This window comes from Scyliorhinus torazame, chromosome 4 (assembly GCF_047496885.1).
Source record: "Scyliorhinus torazame isolate Kashiwa2021f chromosome 4, sScyTor2.1, whole genome shotgun sequence".
NCBI lineage: Eukaryota > Metazoa > Chordata > Chondrichthyes > Carcharhiniformes > Scyliorhinidae > Scyliorhinus > Scyliorhinus torazame.
The window spans coordinates 200,528,979-200,546,820 of record NC_092710.1 but is presented as its reverse complement, the minus strand read 5'-3'; the positions used below and the strand labels follow the sequence as shown (position 1 = coordinate 200,546,820).

The 17,842-nt window shown below is 41.8% G+C and overlaps 1 protein-coding gene across 4 annotated transcripts in view; it reads right to left on the bottom strand.

Moving 5' to 3' along the window:
• Positions 1 to 17,842, bottom strand: part of LOC140410693 (intron Large complex component GCFC2-like) — a 72,003-nt gene that overhangs the window by 5,345 nt on the left and 48,816 nt on the right. For all 4 annotated transcript variants that reach the window (XM_072499119.1, XM_072499120.1, XM_072499121.1 and 1 more), the window contains 6 exons: positions 12,712 to 12,862; positions 12,355 to 12,476; positions 9,014 to 9,090; positions 5,073 to 5,139; positions 3,956 to 4,102; positions 1,616 to 1,767 (listed from right to left, as the gene is read on the bottom strand). In XM_072499119.1, coding sequence (XP_072355220.1) covers positions 1,616 to 1,767; positions 3,956 to 4,102; positions 5,073 to 5,139; positions 9,014 to 9,090; positions 12,355 to 12,476; positions 12,712 to 12,862 — 716 coding nt within the window. The remainder of the gene's footprint in view (positions 1 to 1,615; positions 1,768 to 3,955; positions 4,103 to 5,072; positions 5,140 to 9,013; positions 9,091 to 12,354; positions 12,477 to 12,711; positions 12,863 to 17,842) is intronic.

Here is a 17,842-nt window from a genome sequence, read left to right as displayed (position 1 = left end):
ACGTTGGACTAAGTGGGTCTTTTTCTGATTGGCAGGCAATGACAAGTGGGGTACTGTAGGGATCTGTGCTAGGACCCATACTGTTCACATTATATAATTTGGACGAGGGAACTAAATGTATTATCTCCAAATTTGCAGATGATATAAAGTTGGGTGGGTTGGTGAGTTGTGAGGAGGATGCAGAGATGTTTCAGCAACATTTGGACAGGCGGAGTGAATGGGCACATGTATGGCAGATGAAGTATAATGTGGATAAATATGAGGTTATCCACTTCGGTAGCAAAAATAGGAAAGCAGATTATTATTTGAATGGGTGTCAATTGAGAAAGCAGGATACTCAGCAAGACCTTGGTGACCTCATGCATCAGTCGCTGAAATTAAGCACGTATAGCAGGCAATAAAGAAGGCAATGGTATGTTGGCCTTCATAGCAAGAGGATTTGAGAATAGGAATGGAGATGTTTTGCTGCAATTGTACAGGGCATTGGTGACACCTGGAGTATTGTGTGCAGTATTGTGTGCAGTTTTAGTGTCTTTATCAGAGGAAGGATGTTCTTGATGTGGAGGGAGTGCAGTGAAGATTTACCAGGTTGATTCCTGGAATGGCAGGACGGTCATATGAGGAGATACGAAGTCGGTTAAGGGTTATATTCATTGGAGTTAGAAGAGTGAGAGGGAATCTCAGAAACTCACAAAATTCAAACAGGATTAGACAGGGTAGATTCATAAAGAATGTTCTCGATGGTGGGTGAGAACTAGGGGTCATAGAGTCATAATTTAAGGATAAGGAGTAAACCTTTTAGGACTGAGGTGAGGGGAAATTTCTTCACCCAGAGAGTAGTGAATCTGTGGAATTCGCTACCACAGAAAGTAGCTGAGGCCAAAACATTGTGTAATTTCAAGAAGGAATTAGATATAGATCTTGGGGCTAAAGGGATATTGCGGGGCGGGGAGGCGGGATCAGGGTGTTGAACCTAATGATCAGCCATGATCGTAATGAATGGCAGAGCTATAAGGGCAAAATGGCCTCCTCCCTGCTTCTATTTTCTATGTCTTTGTGTCTCTATATCTCTTGGTTCACCAGCTAAGGCAGCAGGATGCGGTCAGGGAGATTGGAGGGTAGGCTGGTCTCTGTTCCAGATAAGGTGAATAGAGTGTATAGGTTGGAGCCGCTGAAGGATGATCAGGGTTTGGTAGAGTATGTGGGATTTAGTGTTCCAGCCAAAATATGTGCTCAAATCTGCAGTGTGTTGAACCCACTATGTTCTCAGGGTAAAGTGCTGTCAACTGATCTGTGATGATAAAGAATCCAGACCGTTGCCAGTTGGATCTGCTGAACTGTTTGGAATATGGTTTGATTCAAGATCAGTTTCAACTAACTTTATGGCTTGTTTTTATTTAACTGCAATTAATCAAGTGTCTGTCACCCTGGAATTAGTTAAATTATTATGAAGGAATATGTGGAAAACAATTTCATGATCTATCACGTTGCGATCAGTAATGGTGGAGAAATATTATATATCCACAACAGACAACCAGAACACCAACTCACAATACAACAACAGGGAACTAAACCCAAAGAAACAAACTATTTTTGTTACGAATATTTAATTTACCTGCCGTTGTTTTCAGTATCTGGAGTTGTTGAATTATTTTCATACATGGTACGAATAGATTGCAACAAATATCTACAGAAGTTTTCCAGTTGGGGAATGCTACTCTGTCCTTCAAGATTTTCAAACCAATAAATGGGAAAGAAAGCTATTATCTGCAAGCAACAGAAGGAAAACAGTCAATATAATTTTATCACTGGTTGCCAAAAGTACTTTTACCGAAAGTATATCAGACATTGTACTGATAATTAAATAAAAATACAAGGCTAACACTTCTGCAAAACAAAACTCCACATACTGTAGCTATCAGAACACTTAGTTTGAGATTGTGAGTTAACACCCAAGAATTCTGACTTATTTCGGTTTGGATATTGCAGCATAGGAATCAAATCCTGGCGGCCAGAACGCATTGGCGTCTTTAGAATCCAATTAGTTAAGTGCTTGCTACTGGAAATGCCTGCATATAAAATTTCAATTTAACTAAAAATGCTGCATTGATAAAGATAAACAAAATTATAGCTATACTCCACAGAACAATTTTTTTTTTTATATGTGTTCATGGGATATGGGTATCGTTGACGAGCATTTATTGCCCATCCCTAATTGCCCTTGAGAATGTGACGGTTTACTGCCTTGAACCGCTGCAGTCCATGTGTTGTAGGAACATCCGGTGTTGATAGGATGGGAGTTCCAGGATTTTGACCCAGCAACAATGAAGAAATGGTGATATAGTTCCCCAAATCAGGATGGTGAGTAACTTGGGAGGTGGTATTCCCATCCATCTATTGCCCTTGTCCTAGGTTGCAGAGGTCGCAGGTTTGGACGGTGTGTGACTCGGGAGGTGGTATTCCATCGGTCTGCTGCCCTTGTCCTAGGTGGCAGAGGTTGCAGGTTTGGAAGCTGCTGTCAAAGGAGCCTTGCTGATTTGCTGCAATGCATCTTGTAGATGGTATACACTGCTGCCACAGTAGGTCGGTGGCAGAGGGAGTGAATGGTTATTTGGGTAGCATAGTGGTTAGCACAGTTGCTTCACAGCTCCAGGGTCCCAGGTTCGATTCTCGGCTTGGGTCACTGGCTGGGCGGAATCTGCACATTCTCCCCGTGTCTGCGTGCGTTTCCTCCGGGTGCTCCAGTTTCCTCCCAAAGATGTGCAGGTTAGGTGAATGGGCCATGATAAATTGCCCTTCCAAAAAGCTTAGGTGGGGTTACGGAGATAGGGTGGAGGCGTGGGCTTAAATAGGGTGCTTTTTCCAAGGGCTGGTGCAGACTTGATAGGCTGAATGGCCTCCTTCTGCACTGTAAATTCTATTGTGGTGAATAACGGGCTGCTTCGTCTTGGATGTTGTTGAGCTCGAGTGTTGTTGAAGCTGCACTCGTCTAGGTAAGTGGAGAGTATTCCATCACACCCCTGCCTCGTGCCTGCTTTAGGGAACCAAGAGGTAGTTACTCTCTGCAGAATTCCCAACCTCTGACTTTTTCTCGTAGCCACAGTATTTATTTGGCTGGTCCAATTCAGTTTCTGGTCAATGGTAACCGTCTGGATGGTGAGAGTAATACTTGATGCAAGTTATGCATGATGCCTTAATATCACCTACTGCTAGAACTGAGATTAGCTAACTCAGCATTGGTCGAAGAGTTTTCCACTGCATCGTCTATTTGCTCACCTACTCAACCACATAGAGAAATAAAACTTTTCTTTCAAGACAGAGTTTTACTCAAAAAACTTATGCATCACATATTGGCTGAGCAAGCCATTTAGTTGTATGAAAACCTCTTGGAAACTATGTTCTACAAGTGGTTTCATTGTCGCTGGGTCAAAATACTGGAACTCCCTTCCTCACAGGGCTGTGGGTGAACCTACACATGGCCGGCAGCAGTTCACGAAGACAGCTCACCACCTACTTCTCAGGGGCAATTAGGAATGGGAAATAAATGCTGGTCTAGCCAGCGACGCCCACATGAATTAGAAAATGTCTGCTTCCCTTGCTCAAAGCACAAGTGAGGTAAAGCGGCATGGAACCTTGTGATGTTTGAGAAGTCTCAAATACTGGCTGTTAGAAGACCATGCAACAATAAGAAAGTGTTATTGTGAGTCAGTACTTAACATTGAATCAGAGAGCATGGGATATCATTTCACAAAGTACTGGATGTGGAAATCCTAATGCAAGAGGTCATCAAAAGCTCACAAACAGGACTTTTGAAAATTTTCCAGCAATACATGATTTTAACTTCACAACCATAATATATTTTTGAACAAATTTAAAGATCCAAAAAATATATTTATTTACACACAGGCCATTCATATCTAATTTACGAAGTAATGCATCCATGACTATTAATTACCTTTTTACACTTCTCCAAATTTCCTAGAAGAGGCAGAGAATTTTGAAGGCCTAGTAAAATGTAACGATTGAAGAGTTTGTTGAGACCCAAGTCCTGTAGAGTCTGCTCTGGTAATAAGTCATCCCACTGGAGAATATTACCCAATAGCTAAAAACAGATGAAACATGTAAAGAAAATCTGATACCATCCATAAAGCATTTTAGTGAAATAGTCAAATTAACATCAAAAAGAATAAAATTATCAAATATATGTGTGAAGTTAGGAGCAATAGAAATTTATTCTGTAAGAGAAGCAGGCACATAAATAAATTGGCTTTTAGATTTGGTTATGTTAAAATCAGCTACTGAATTGATTATCCAAAGCAGAAAAAAGGCAACTGTGGTGGAACTCACCACAATAATTTTCTCAAACTTGAATTTTTCCAAGTTATTCCACACACTTTTCTGACATTAATTCCCTTCTTGATGATCACTTTTTTTTATTGTTGGCTCCCTTTTTGTTCCTTTATATTTCTGACATCACATTTATCTCTAATCAATTGTATTTGTGCTTTTATTTTCCCCCCATTGATTTAAATTTCTGGCCTTTAACTATTCAAGAGTTGAAAAAGCAGACAAGTAAACTATTAAAAACAAACAAGAGTATTATGAACACTCTGTAAATTAACTAGAGAAAGTGCATTAACCAAAAGCAGGCGTTGTCTACCAAATTATTTCCTTCCTATGGGAAGTACCAGGTCTCCACTCAATATTATCCCAATGACTCTAAACAACCAAGATCACAAACTTCTTATTAGGTATTTGTCTTTTTTCACTATACTTTAATCCAAATATTATTTTATTCAATACAGATGTGTGCCAGGAACACAAGTATTGCTCTTATCCTTCAAGCATGTTCTTGATATGGACTGTATATGAAGTTAGTTTTCAATTGGTTGCACTCACAATAGCATGTTCTGTTATCAAAGTCCTTGGTCCCTTTATTTAATATAGTTATAAGCGAATGACAAGCTTTCTTAGACAAAGAAATTATTGCATTTAACAATTTCACGTCTGACAGCCTGTAAAAAGAAATGGTGCCCATCAATGCAATATGTGTTCAATAAATGCTTCCTCACCTTCACAGCTGACCAGAAACATCTTTCCCAAAACTGATAATGGATTGATGTTTGATCTTCCAGAACACTGTTAAAATATATAAAGTGAATCTGAAGAACTCATGAAACATTGAGCACACAGCATAATGGATTATCTATTGTAAAAATCTAAATTTGGTGCGTTTTTGTATTATACCAACTAATTAATCTGCCAATATATTTTAAGAGGAAAAATGAATGTTTAAACCAAATGGATAAATCAAAGGAGAGGGATAGTCGGCTCAAATTGACCAATATTTAAAAATGAGAAATTGATAACATTATAAAACATGTAACATTAAAAACAACTATGAAACTTGTGTGTTTCAAATTAGGGATATCTACAGTATAAAAACAAAGTGGTAAAGCTGAACCTGGCTGTAAATACTGTATCCAGTTTTTGATGTACCTTTCTTTAGAAAGGATATCCAAGCCATGGAAAGGGTATAGTAAACATTCACTAAATTGATACCAGAGATAAGGGGTGGAACTTTCCGTCTGTTCATGGAAACGGGATTCTCCGGTCCCGCTGCAGTGATGGGAGATTCGGCTGAGCGCCACATTCTCCATCCTCGCTAGCAGCGGGACAGACTTGCAATGGAGAATCCCGGCTATGGTGTTTTAGTTATGAGCAAAGACCAGCAAAACTGGAGCTCTCTTCATTCAAAGGAGGAAGATTACGAGAAGGTCTATCAGAATCTGTAACTAGAGGACATAAATTCAATATCAAAAGTAAAAAAGGGAGAAAAGTTTTGAGGTTCATGAAGACTAGCATACCCAACTAGAAACATCCATTCTAACTTTATGATAGAAAATAAAAATGTAAAAAGGGTGTGGGAAAATGCAAGGACAGGAATCAAGTGTACATCTTTTTGAAAGTTGGCACTGGTATGACTGTCTAAATGGCCTACCTCAATGCTTTACAATTCTATAATTCCATAATGGCTGGTTGTGTAATGACTGAAAAGATGATTATTAAATGTCTGTCTTCACTTGTACAACTTTTCCCAAATCAAACTAAAATCCTTAATCATGTCAATATTCCATTTGAGGGCAGCACGGTGGCGCAGTGACAGCACTGCAGCCTCACGGCGCCGAGGTCCCAGGTTCGATCCCGGCTCTGGGTCACTGTCCGTGTGGAGTTTGCACGTTCTCCCCGAGTTCGCCCCCACAACCCAAAGATGTGCAGGGTAGGTGAATTGATCACGCTAAATTGCCCCTTAATTGGAATAAAATTAATTGGGTACTCTATACATTTATTTATTTAAATAAAACAAATAAAATATTCCATTTTTGGGGTGGGGGAATTGTGTTGAAGGAAACTGCTGTTGCAAAAAAATACTAAATGTATTTAGCAGAAATCACAGAATGGTCACAACACAGAAGGTGGCTATTTGGTCCATTCTTTTATTGGGCAGAGAATTGATGATTAAATAAAAGGCCTAGAACTTTGATATTCCATTATTTGATCCGAGTGGGTGAGGTTCTAGGCCAGGAATGTTAAATGGAGAAACATAAAAATCAGGTCTTAAATATATGCTACGGAGTTTCATTTCAAAAAACATTATTTTTCATTGAAAGGGATGGCATAGACAGGAAATTAAAGACACATGCAATAAAGGAACATCTGTAATTATGGATGACTTGGGTAAATCAAAGTATTAACAATACCGTAGAGGAGGAATTCCTGGAGTGCGTACAGGGTGGTTTTCTGGACATTGAGGAACCATCTGGAGAAAAGGCCATCCTAGACTGAGTGTTGTGTAATTAGAATGGAGTAATTGGCAATCTAGTTGTGCGAGGCCCCTTGGGGATGAGCGACCATAATATCAAGATGGAGAGTGACATAGTTGCTTCTGAGACTAGGGTCCTGAATCTAAATAAAGGAAACTACAATGGTGCAATGTGACTGTGATGGATTGCAGAACATTACTAAAAGGGATTATGATGGATAGGCAATGGCAAACATTCGAAACGCGCATGGGTGAACTGCAACAATTGTTCATTTCTGTCTGGCACAAAGAGAAAACGGGAAAGGTGGCCAAAACAATTAGAGATAGTATTAGATCCAAGGAAGAGGCATAAAAATTGGCCAGTAAAAGACAATAGATCTGAGGATTGGGAGCAGTTTAGAATTTGGCAAATGAGGACAAAGGGATTGATTAATAAGGGAAAAATAGAGTATGAGAGTAAACTTGCAGAGAACGTGATAACTTGACTTGTTATTTGCACTTGTGAAGGGAAACTCTGAGGGAGCAAAGTGGTGCAGGGCAGCAGGCCATGCTAGTTTTGAAGAATTCTTTGAAGACTTGTTCTGTACATCTGGCGTGGACAGTCACTTATAGTGCTGAAAGAAAGGGTGGATCTTGGGCATCAGTGGGATTTACTATTTTAAATTTTGCCAAGCTATTTGCTGGACGGGGCAACGGACCCCAAAAACCTCCTGTTGTGCAACATTCTTTATTTGAGGTGGGTGGAAGATGTTGGAGTTGGGTTTAAGGATAAATTAAGTAAACGTTTTGCTTGTTTCCTATGGTGATTAATTTTAAGGATTGATAGCCTGACAAGCAAGAAGCTGACACGGAATGCCTGGGCAGGGTTTTCCCTGTGGGCTTCCGTATCCCGATGTAAAGTTCAAATCAGGGTCAGAATCCCACACTCCGTGGGGAACAATCACTTGCCTCAGATTTTCTCACATTTGGCATTTCGCCAGTAGATAGGTTGACTGTCCTGCTTTTGGCTGGCTCTCAATTTTGGAGAGTCAACAGAAGACCTACCAGCATGGAAGCAGCAGCTGGATGCCATGGGAGCCAAGTGAGGGAGAGCGCACCCAAAGGTGGAGTGTCCTCTCTCCAACTTCCTTAAATCTTAAAAAAAAGTGGTCTCAGCAGCCAGGCCACCAGTCTGGAAGGGAAACCCCTTCATGGGGCAGGTCAGCAAGGCTTACAACGCTGCCTGGAAAATTAGCCCAGCACCCACCACCCTTTTGGCCTGCCACTATGAGGCCACCTCCAGGAAGGCAAACAAAAGTCCCAGGCAATGGGCCCTAAGTGGCCATTAAACAGGTCTATTCCTACCCTTCACTTGCAGATGAGTAGCCCTTCTGTCCCCCCCCCATCCGGGGGGCAGGATTGAGCCAGAGCACTGGCACATCGCCTGCCGTCAAGTAAAGTCCATGCCTGTTCACCTCCATTGAGACCTAAAATTCAGCCCCACGTCTCAATCTTCCTCCAATAAAATGTGATTGGGAAGAAAATTAGGACATGGAGAAAGTTTGCTATAATTTTTCGATTAAATAGGAGGAAATAACTCAATTAGAAAAGAGTGGGGGGTAATACAGATCAAGTCATAATAACCGTGAGAGGTAAGGGAGGCAATAGGCGAGAAAGTATGAATGAGCGACTAAGAGAGGCAGTGAGAGGGTCGAGGGTCAACTAGTATACAAGGAAGTGAGCTACAAAGCAAGAGTGTAAGTTAAAAAAATGATGTGCACAGTATTGTTTTAAAGTTATGCCTTGAACCACTGATACTGTTCATCATTAGGCATACTTTGTTCTACATGTCTGAAATCTCCAAGGAAGAAGTCGAACATCTGTTATCCAGTGCTGTCACACAATTAACCAGAGATAGTTAACAGATTGAGTCACAATAGAACTATCATGACAGCCACAAATGGGTTTTTAAAAAAGATACAATGTATTTCTCATCAATCTCTGTATATAATGAAACTTCCTTCCAGAGAAAAAATACTATTGCATCATAGAATCATAGAATTTACAGTGCAGAAGGAGGCCATTCGGCCCATCAAGTCTGCACTTGTAAAGGATTTTAAAAAAATCTTTCCAAGATCTTCTTACTGTGTATGTGATGTGTGTTGGAGGACATGGGGAAAGAGAGACGACTAATTAAAATATAAAACTTACTTTTTTGGATACAGAGGAATGAAGGCCTCCTCTTCCACAGACATAGTTATTCTCATAATAATAGTTCTCCTCAGAATCTGTAGAAGACAAAGAAACCTCAATTTGTTGAAACTAAACCCGTCCGTCTTGAAAGTATTCAATACCCAGGCAAACATAAATATCGCCTTTACATAAATAATTGATCATATTTCTGTTCAAATAGTGACTCAGTTCTACAGATTAACTCGAGGCTTAAACCTCTCCAACACTGAAACCAGTATTGCTGTTGTTGACAAGTTCAAATCATTTGATTTTCTGCCCAATTTTGTGAACTTTCCTTTGCCAAATTTGGTTTATGAATAGCCACATTAAGCTGACTGTACTGTAGGAAAGAACATTTCAAAACCCAGATAAAAAGCAAATGCTGGAATCTGAAACCAAAACAGAAAATGCAGGACAATCTCAGTAGGTCTAACAGCATCTGTGGGGAGAGAGAATGGAGCTAATATTTCGAGTCTAGGTGACTTTGTCTATCCTTTGACAAAGAGCTGTCCAGACACGAACCGTTAACTCCGTTCTCTCGCCATCGATGCTGTCAGGCCTGCTGGGATTGTCCAGCATTTTCTGTTTTTATTTTGAAACCCTTCATGTTTGTTCGTTAATACAATGCTGATAAAGTTTAAAATCTATCAATTATTTCTCAAGCCAGTTTATCAGAATATTAAGGTCTTGGTTATCATCCTTTACATACCATGGATACAAAGTGTTAATGCATCAATTTGAGTCGGAGCAAAACATGTGCAGCTTCTTTTCCCATCATACCTGGCCATCCAATTATCAACTGCAGCAGTATTCTTTGGAAGCATGGATAAAGGCTTGCCTAAAGTAACACTCTTGCTTTTGGTCTACAGATTTAAGAATTTATTTTATTACTTACACACGAGGCTGCCAACATTGACATTTTCTAAATGTGAAATCTCTAGCTGTCAGCCAAGGACCTGAGGCATTATATTAAAAACAAGCAAAGGTACAAATAGATAGCTGTGCCTATAATATGGGTCACAAGGGAATGCTGTCCACAATTAAATCAGAGTTCACTTATGTGATCACTCCACATTATTAATTTTCTTCAGAAATTAGACTGAACAAGACGTTCTTACTAATTACTTAAATGTTTTTAGCCATTTATCTCAAACAAGTTATTTTACATCAGAAATGACATGCAATCGGTATGAACTCATCAAAAAAAGTACTGGTAAAGCAAACCCTACCACCCACTGCATAACAATTCCTATTTTAGCGAATGAAAATAACTTGCCCAGCTCGGTTTTGAACACTTGCAGTGAAACTAGTCTCTCTCTATGTAAGTGGGCAACTTGTTCCAAAGTCATTGACCCTCAGTGAAAAGAAAAAGTCCTGACTTTTAACCTTAGTTCTCTGCTTAACTTAAATGCATGCCCTTGCTTCTCCCAAACCTATGTAATTCAAATATTTTATCCATAATAGGCACATCCTGGTCTTTTAAATTAAAAAAAAAATCTAACAATTAAATCCACCAGAATACTGCATATTTTAGAGGGTAAAAGAACCCAGGTCTGAAAACCAATTGTGGTAATGAAGGGCTTTTACAATGGGTATTATTTAGTAATCCTTGTCTGAGACTTTTCCTGAGCCTTTATATTGGCTATCATGTGAGGGACTAAAACTGGACACCATAGCCTAATTTAATTTAATATTCATTGCATCCTAACCAATAAAAAATGTCTTATACAAGGTTAATACTGTGTTTTTTGCTGTAGATTCATGGCACTGATTATAAGCCTTTGTGGATTAGTGTACTACAACTAGGCCTCCTTCTTGCTCAGTGGACAGGTTGTCATTAGCCCTGTCTATATGCATAACATTAAATTACATCTGCCAGATATGAACTCATTCCCCCCGTCGCACCAGGCTCTTGATTTTTTTTTGCCTGAATCTAGGTTCTAACACTTGTACATTTTTCAGTTATTCGTGAGCTTGTGGGTGGTACCCAAAAAGTCTTCATCCAGACCATTACCATAAATAGCAAGACATGAAACTGAAAGTTGCAGTCTGACCACCCATTAAACACAACTACCAGTTTTCTTTTCCACCGAAGTCAATAGGAAAGAAAAATATAATAACCAGTTTTCTGCCTGTGAAAGATACCTCCAGTATCGCTAATGATCCCTTCTACTTGCCTATATGGGGGCTGCATGGGGCTGTTTAGCACAGGGCTAAATCGCTGGCTTTGAAAGCAGACCAAGGCAGGCCAGCAGCACGGTTCGATTCCTGGAACAGCCTCCCCGAACAGGCGCTGGAATGTGGCAACTAGGGGCTTTTCACAGTAACTTCATTTGAAGCCTACTTGTGACAATAAGCGATTTTCATTTCATTATAACCAAAACTAAGGTAACAGGGGCCAAATTCTCCCCCAACGGCGCGATGTCCGCCGACTGGCGCCCAAATCGGCGCCAATCAGACGGGCATCGCGCCGCCCCAAAGGTGCGGAATGCTCCGCATCTTTGGGGGCCGAGCCCCAACATTGAGGGGCTAGGCCGACGCCGGAGGGATTTCCGCCCCGCCAGCTGGCGGAAATGGAGTTTGTTGCCCCGCCAGCTGGCGCGGAAATGCGGCGCATGCGCGGGAGCGTCAGCGATCGCTGACAGTTTCCCGGCGCATGCGCGGGAGCGTCAGCGGACGCTGACAGTTTCCCGCGCATGCGCAGTGGGGAGAGTCACTTCCGCCTCCGCCATGGTGGAGGCCGTGGCGGAAGGGAAAGAGTGCCCCCACGGCACAGGCCCGCCCGCGGATCGGTGGGCCCCGATCGCGGGCCAGGCCACTGTGGGGGCACCCCCCGGGGTCAGATCGGCCCGCGTCCCCCCAGGACCCCGGAGCCCGCCCACGCCGCCTGGTCCCGCCGGTAAATACCAGCTTTGATTTACGCCGGCGGGACAGGCAATTTCTGGGCGGGACTTCGGCCCATCCGGGCCGGAGAATTGAGCGGGGGGGTCCCGCCAACCGGCGCGGCCCGATTCCCGGCCCCTGCCCAATCTCTGGTACCGGAGACTTCGGCGGGGGCGGGGGCAGGATTCACGGCGGCCAACGGCCATTCTCCGACCCGGCGGGGGGTCGGAGAATGACGCCCCAGGTCCCTATTCGGACTGGTTGCCCTTATTGAATATTAACACAACATTAGCCCATTTCCAATCTATGGGTATAATCCCTGATGCAAGTGAGCCATTAAAATATATACAAGGAAAAGAAAGGTAATTGAAAATAAAAGGTTAGATCATTACATGAGGAAAATTCTTCAAAAGATTCTGCAGTAGAAATTTGCATACCTGGGTGGCTTTATTTTGTTCATTCTTAAAAATACCATATTCCTCTTTTAGCTTTCTGCAGACTTGCACTAAACTTGCTGTTTGTGATGATGACAACGGGTCCCACACATTAATTACCAAGCCTGGAAAATTAAAACCAAATTAAACATGGTTTCAGAAACCTTTTTCAAATTAAACAAGTTATTTCAATCTTTCAAAAGCATAATAATAAGATGTGAAATTAAAGTACCCTTACTATACACTTTTCAAAGTGATTTAAATAATGTCAACCCCCCCACCCCAGAAAACTAAACTTACTGAATAAACAGTCTGCTATAGCTGTGACCCAAAACAAAAACTTTGATGTTATTAAATTACCTTCAATTTTAGGAATGATTGTTTTCTCAATTACTGTGGGAAGTAATAATCTATCAGAGTTTTCCTGTTTCTCAAATTTTTCATCTTCCATCAGGCAGAACTCTTCCAATGCTAAAATCCAGGGCATTTCTGCCAACTCCAGACATTCATGCTAAACAACAACGATGAGCGTTAGGAAGGTGTTAACTGCAGTCGTCACCACTTTCTATCATTTTACACAAATGTCGTACACCAGGAATAAACAAACACACATTTCTGCTGCAATATGTTTAAGACTTGTGAAGTGCTTTTGAAGTGGAAATACCATCGTAACGGAGGAAACGCACTGCAAATTTGCTCACTTCAAGCTCCTACAAAGAGTAATGTCATAATGACCAGATAATAAGGATAACAAGTGGCCACTAACTCCCTTGATTGTCTTTGAAACAGTGCCATGGGATCTTTTCTGTCCACTTGAGGGGGCAGACTTTGGTTCAATGTCGCAGCCAAAAGACAGCAAGAAGGACAGTGCTCCCTAGAGCAATAGCCTTGATTTTTGTGTTCAAGTTCAGGGGTGGGATGAGAACCCAGAATCCTGTGACTGAGCCATGGTCGACACAGGTGCAGCTCAGTCATTCTAAACAAAACCCTGACTGAAGGTCCATTTCACTTTTATTTCATTAATTTTTCCCTACCATGTGCCCTCTGTAACCAAAAGGCCAATGGTCAACCTATTTCTAGGCATCTGACTGTGCTGGCTGAAGGGTCCCCCCAATCCTTCTTTCTCGTCTGGGAACAGAAATGTTAGTGGAGTTATTTATGACAGAACTTAGCTGCTACGGGCAGTACGGTAGCACAAGTGGATAGCACTGTGGCTTCACAACGCCAGGGTCCCAGGTTCGATTCCCCACTGGGTCACTGTCTGTGTGGAGTCTGCACGTTCTCCCAGTGTCTGCGTGGGTTTTCTCCGGGTGCTCCGGTTTCCTCCCACAGTCCAAAGATGTGCAGGTTAGGTGGATTGGCCATGATAAATTGCCCTTAGTGTCCAAAAAGGTTAGGTGGGGTTATTGGATTACGGTGATAGGGTGGAGGTGTGGGTTTAAGTGGGTCGGTGCAGACTCGATGGGCCGAATGGCCACCTTCTGCACTGTAGATTCTGTATGTTCTATTGAACCCTCCTGACTCAAATATCTCTGTACAGAGCGAAAACAATGTTACTCTGCTGGTGCTGGTATCTGATCAACAGCTCCCTGAAGGAACGAAGTTCAGAAAGTAGAAAATGTGTGTTGGATGAGAAAAGATTAAAACCCAAAATTTGTGCTATGAACATCAAAACCACTTTTCACATTGTTTAGATGAGGGTGGCGGACAGAAGGTATATAATTCATCCTGAAAATAACCCATCCCACTGTAGGGAAATAAAACCCTTCCTTAAATGGATTTTTATTTTACAGATATCAAAATCAAGGTGCAAAATTTCTTTCAAAATTGATATTTATAAATACGAACAAAGCTGTACTAGGTAGACGGAAATTACTGGCAGTAGCTCCAGCAAAGAAACAGCAATTTTCCCAAATTATTATTTATTGTTTAGAGATATTACATTGCAAAAGTGAATGGTAGTAAATATAGTGAGGACAGATGACAAACCAAGTAACTTAAAAAACTTATTCACGTGTTGCAGTGGGTTTTTCATTAAAATCACTACAAACAATGAGTAGAAACACTAATGGTTTGTTTCCGTAAATTGCACCCACACCGTGTCTCACAAATTTCTCCAAGTGAAAGGGTTGGCAAAGAACCTGCTCCAAAATGACTACTAATATCAATAATGGCATCCGTCTGGAAGTTTGCATCACTCAGTTTAGGCTATTAGGAACATGGGAACAGGAGAAGGCATTTAGCCCCTCAAGTCTGTTCCCCCATTCAATGAGGTCATGGCTAACCTGATACTAGTAATAATAACCTTTTATTGTCACAAGTATGAAGTTACTGTGTAAAGCCCCTAGTCGCCACATTCCGGCGCCTGTTCAGGTAAGCTGGTACGGGAATTGAACCACGCGGTTGGCCTTGCTCTGCATCACAAACCAGCTGTCAAGCCCACTGAGCTAAACCAGCCCTTGGCCTGAGACCTAACTCCGTATATCCACTTTACCCTCATTAATGCCTTCAGATTTAAAAAAAAAAAAAAATTTCAGAAAATTTACCGTACCTGCCTTCTGAGGAAGACCGTTCCAAACATCTCACACCCTTGTTGTGGAGAAGTATTTACTAAGAGACACCACAGATCAAATTCAAACAGGACCACAGTGAAAAATAGTGGGAACAGGACAAGTTAAAAGGACAAGCCTAAAGACTTTGCGTCACAATGCGCAGAGCAGTCGCAATAAAATTGATGAATTAATCGCGCAAATAAATGTAAACGGATATGATATAGTCTGAATTATGGAGACATGGCTGTAGGGTAACCAGGGATGGGAACTGAACTTCCAGGGGTGTTCAGTATTTAGGAAAGACAGACAAAAAGGAAAAGGCAGTGTCGTTGCATGACTGGTTAACGAGGAAATTAACGCAACAGTGAGGATGAATGTTAGCTCCGACAGTGAAGCAGAGCTGAGAAACTCCAAGGGTGATAAAACATTAGTAAGGGTTGTATATTGAACCCCAAACTGTCGAGGTGATATTGGGATAGGCATTAAACAGGCAATTAGAGACGCATGTGATAAAGGGACGTGAGTAATTGTGGGTGATTTGAATCTGCATATAGACTGGGCAAATCAAATTAGCCACAATACGGTAGATGAGGAATTCCTGGAGTGTGTGCAGGATGGTTTTCTGGACCAATAAATTGAGGAACCAACTAGAGAACACACCATCCTATACTGGGTTGTGTAATGAGAAAGGAATCATTGGCAATCTAGTTGTGCGAGACCCCTTGGGGATGAGTGATTATAACATCACATAATTCTTCATCAAGATGGAGTGACATAGTTGATTCTGAGACTAGGGTCCTGAATCTTAATAAAGGGAATTACGATGATATGAGGGGAAAGCTGGCTAAGATAGATTGGGAAATGTTAACTAAAAGGATAAAAGTGGATAGGCAAAGGTAAACATTCAAGGAGTGCATGGGTGAACATCAACAGTTGTTTATTCCTGTTTGGCGCAATAGTAAAACAGGAAAGGTGGTCAATCCATGGCTTACAATGGAAATGGTAGAGGGGAAAATTCTAGAATCCATTATCAAAGATTTTATAGCAGAGCATTTGGAAAACAGTGACAGGATTGAACAGAGTCAGCATGGATTTATGAAAGGGAAATCATGCTTCATTTCTACTGGAATTCTTTAAGGGTGTAACTAGTAGATGAGAGGGGTAGGGCAGCGGATGCGGTTTATTTGGACTTTCAGAAGGCTTTCGACAAAGTCCTACATAAGAGATTAGTGTGTAAAATTAAAACACATAGAATTAGGATAGTGTATTGCGACGGATGGAAAACTGGTTGGCAGACAGGAAGCAAAGAATAGGAATAAAGGGGTCTTTTTCCAAACGGCAGGCAGTAACTAGTGGGGTACCACAGGGATCGGTGTTGGAATCCCAGGTATTCACTATATATTAATGAGATGAGGAAACTTAATTTTTTTATAACCTTTATTGTCACAAGTAGGCTGACATTAACACTGCAATGAAGTTACTGTGCAAAGCCCCTAGTCGCCACATTCCGGTGCCTGTTCGGGTACACGGGAGGGAGAATTTAGAATGTCCAATTCACCTAACAGCACGTCTTTCGGGACTTGTGGGAGGAAACCGGAGCACCCAGAGGAAATCCATGCAAACACAGGGAGAAGTGGCAGACCCCGCACAGACAGTGACCCAAGCCGGGAATCGAACCTGGGACTCTGGCACTGTGAAGCCATAGTGCTAACCACCATGCTGCCCATTGTAAATGTAGTATCTCCAAATTTGCAGATGACACAAAGTTGGGTGGGAGGGTGAGCTGTGACGAGGATGCAGAGATCCTTTAATGTGATTTGGACAAATTGAATGAGTGGGCAAATGAACAGCAGATGCAGTAGAATTTATATAAATTTGAGGTTATCCACTTTGGTAGCAAAAACAAGAAGGGAGACTATTATCTGAATATCTATAAATTAGAAGAGGAGAATGTGCAATAAGTCCTGGTTGTCCTCGTACACCAGATGTTGAAGGTAAGCATGCAGGTGCAGTAGGCAGTAAAAAACATAAAACATAGTGCAGAAGGAGGCCATTTTGGCCCATCGAGTCCGCACCGACCCACTTAAGCCCTCACTTCCACCCTATCCCCGTAACCCAATAACCCCTCCTAACCTTTTTGGTCACGAAGGGCAATTTATCATTGCCAATCCACCCAACCTGCACATCTTTGGACTGTGGGAGGAAACTGGAGCACCCGGAGAAAACCCACGCAGACACAGGGAGAATGTGCAGACTCCACACAGATAGTGAAGTGACCCAGCGGTATAATGTGATATATTGTCCTTCACAGCTAGGATTTTAGTGTTAGAGCAGGAATGTCTTGTTGCAATTATACAGGGCCATGGTGAGCCACACCTGGAATACTGTGTGCAGTTCTGAACATAAGAACATAAGAACTAGGAGCAGGAGTAGGCCACCTGGCCCTGCGAGCCTGCTCTGCCATTCAATGAGATCATGGCTGATCTTTTGCGGATTCAGCTCCACTTTACCGCCCGAACACCATAACCCTTTATTCTTCAGAAAACTATTTATCATTATCGTGAAAACATTTAATGAAGGATCCTCAACTGTTTCACTGGACAGGGAATTCCATAGATTAACAACCCTTTGGGAGAAGACGTTCCTCCTAATCTCAGTCCTAAATCTACTTCCCCTTAATTTGAGGCTATGCCCCCTAGTTCTGCTTTCACCCACCAGTGGAAACAACCTCCTTCCATCTAACCTATCTGTTCCCTTCATAATTTTATATGTTTCTATAAGATCTCCCCGTATCCTTCTAAATTCCAACGAGTACAGTCCCAGTCTACTCAACCTCTCCTCATAATCCAACTCCCTCAACTCTGGGATTAACCTCGTGAATCTCCTCTGCACACCCTGGAGCACTCTCCAGTATTCCAGGTGTGGCTCACCATGGCCCT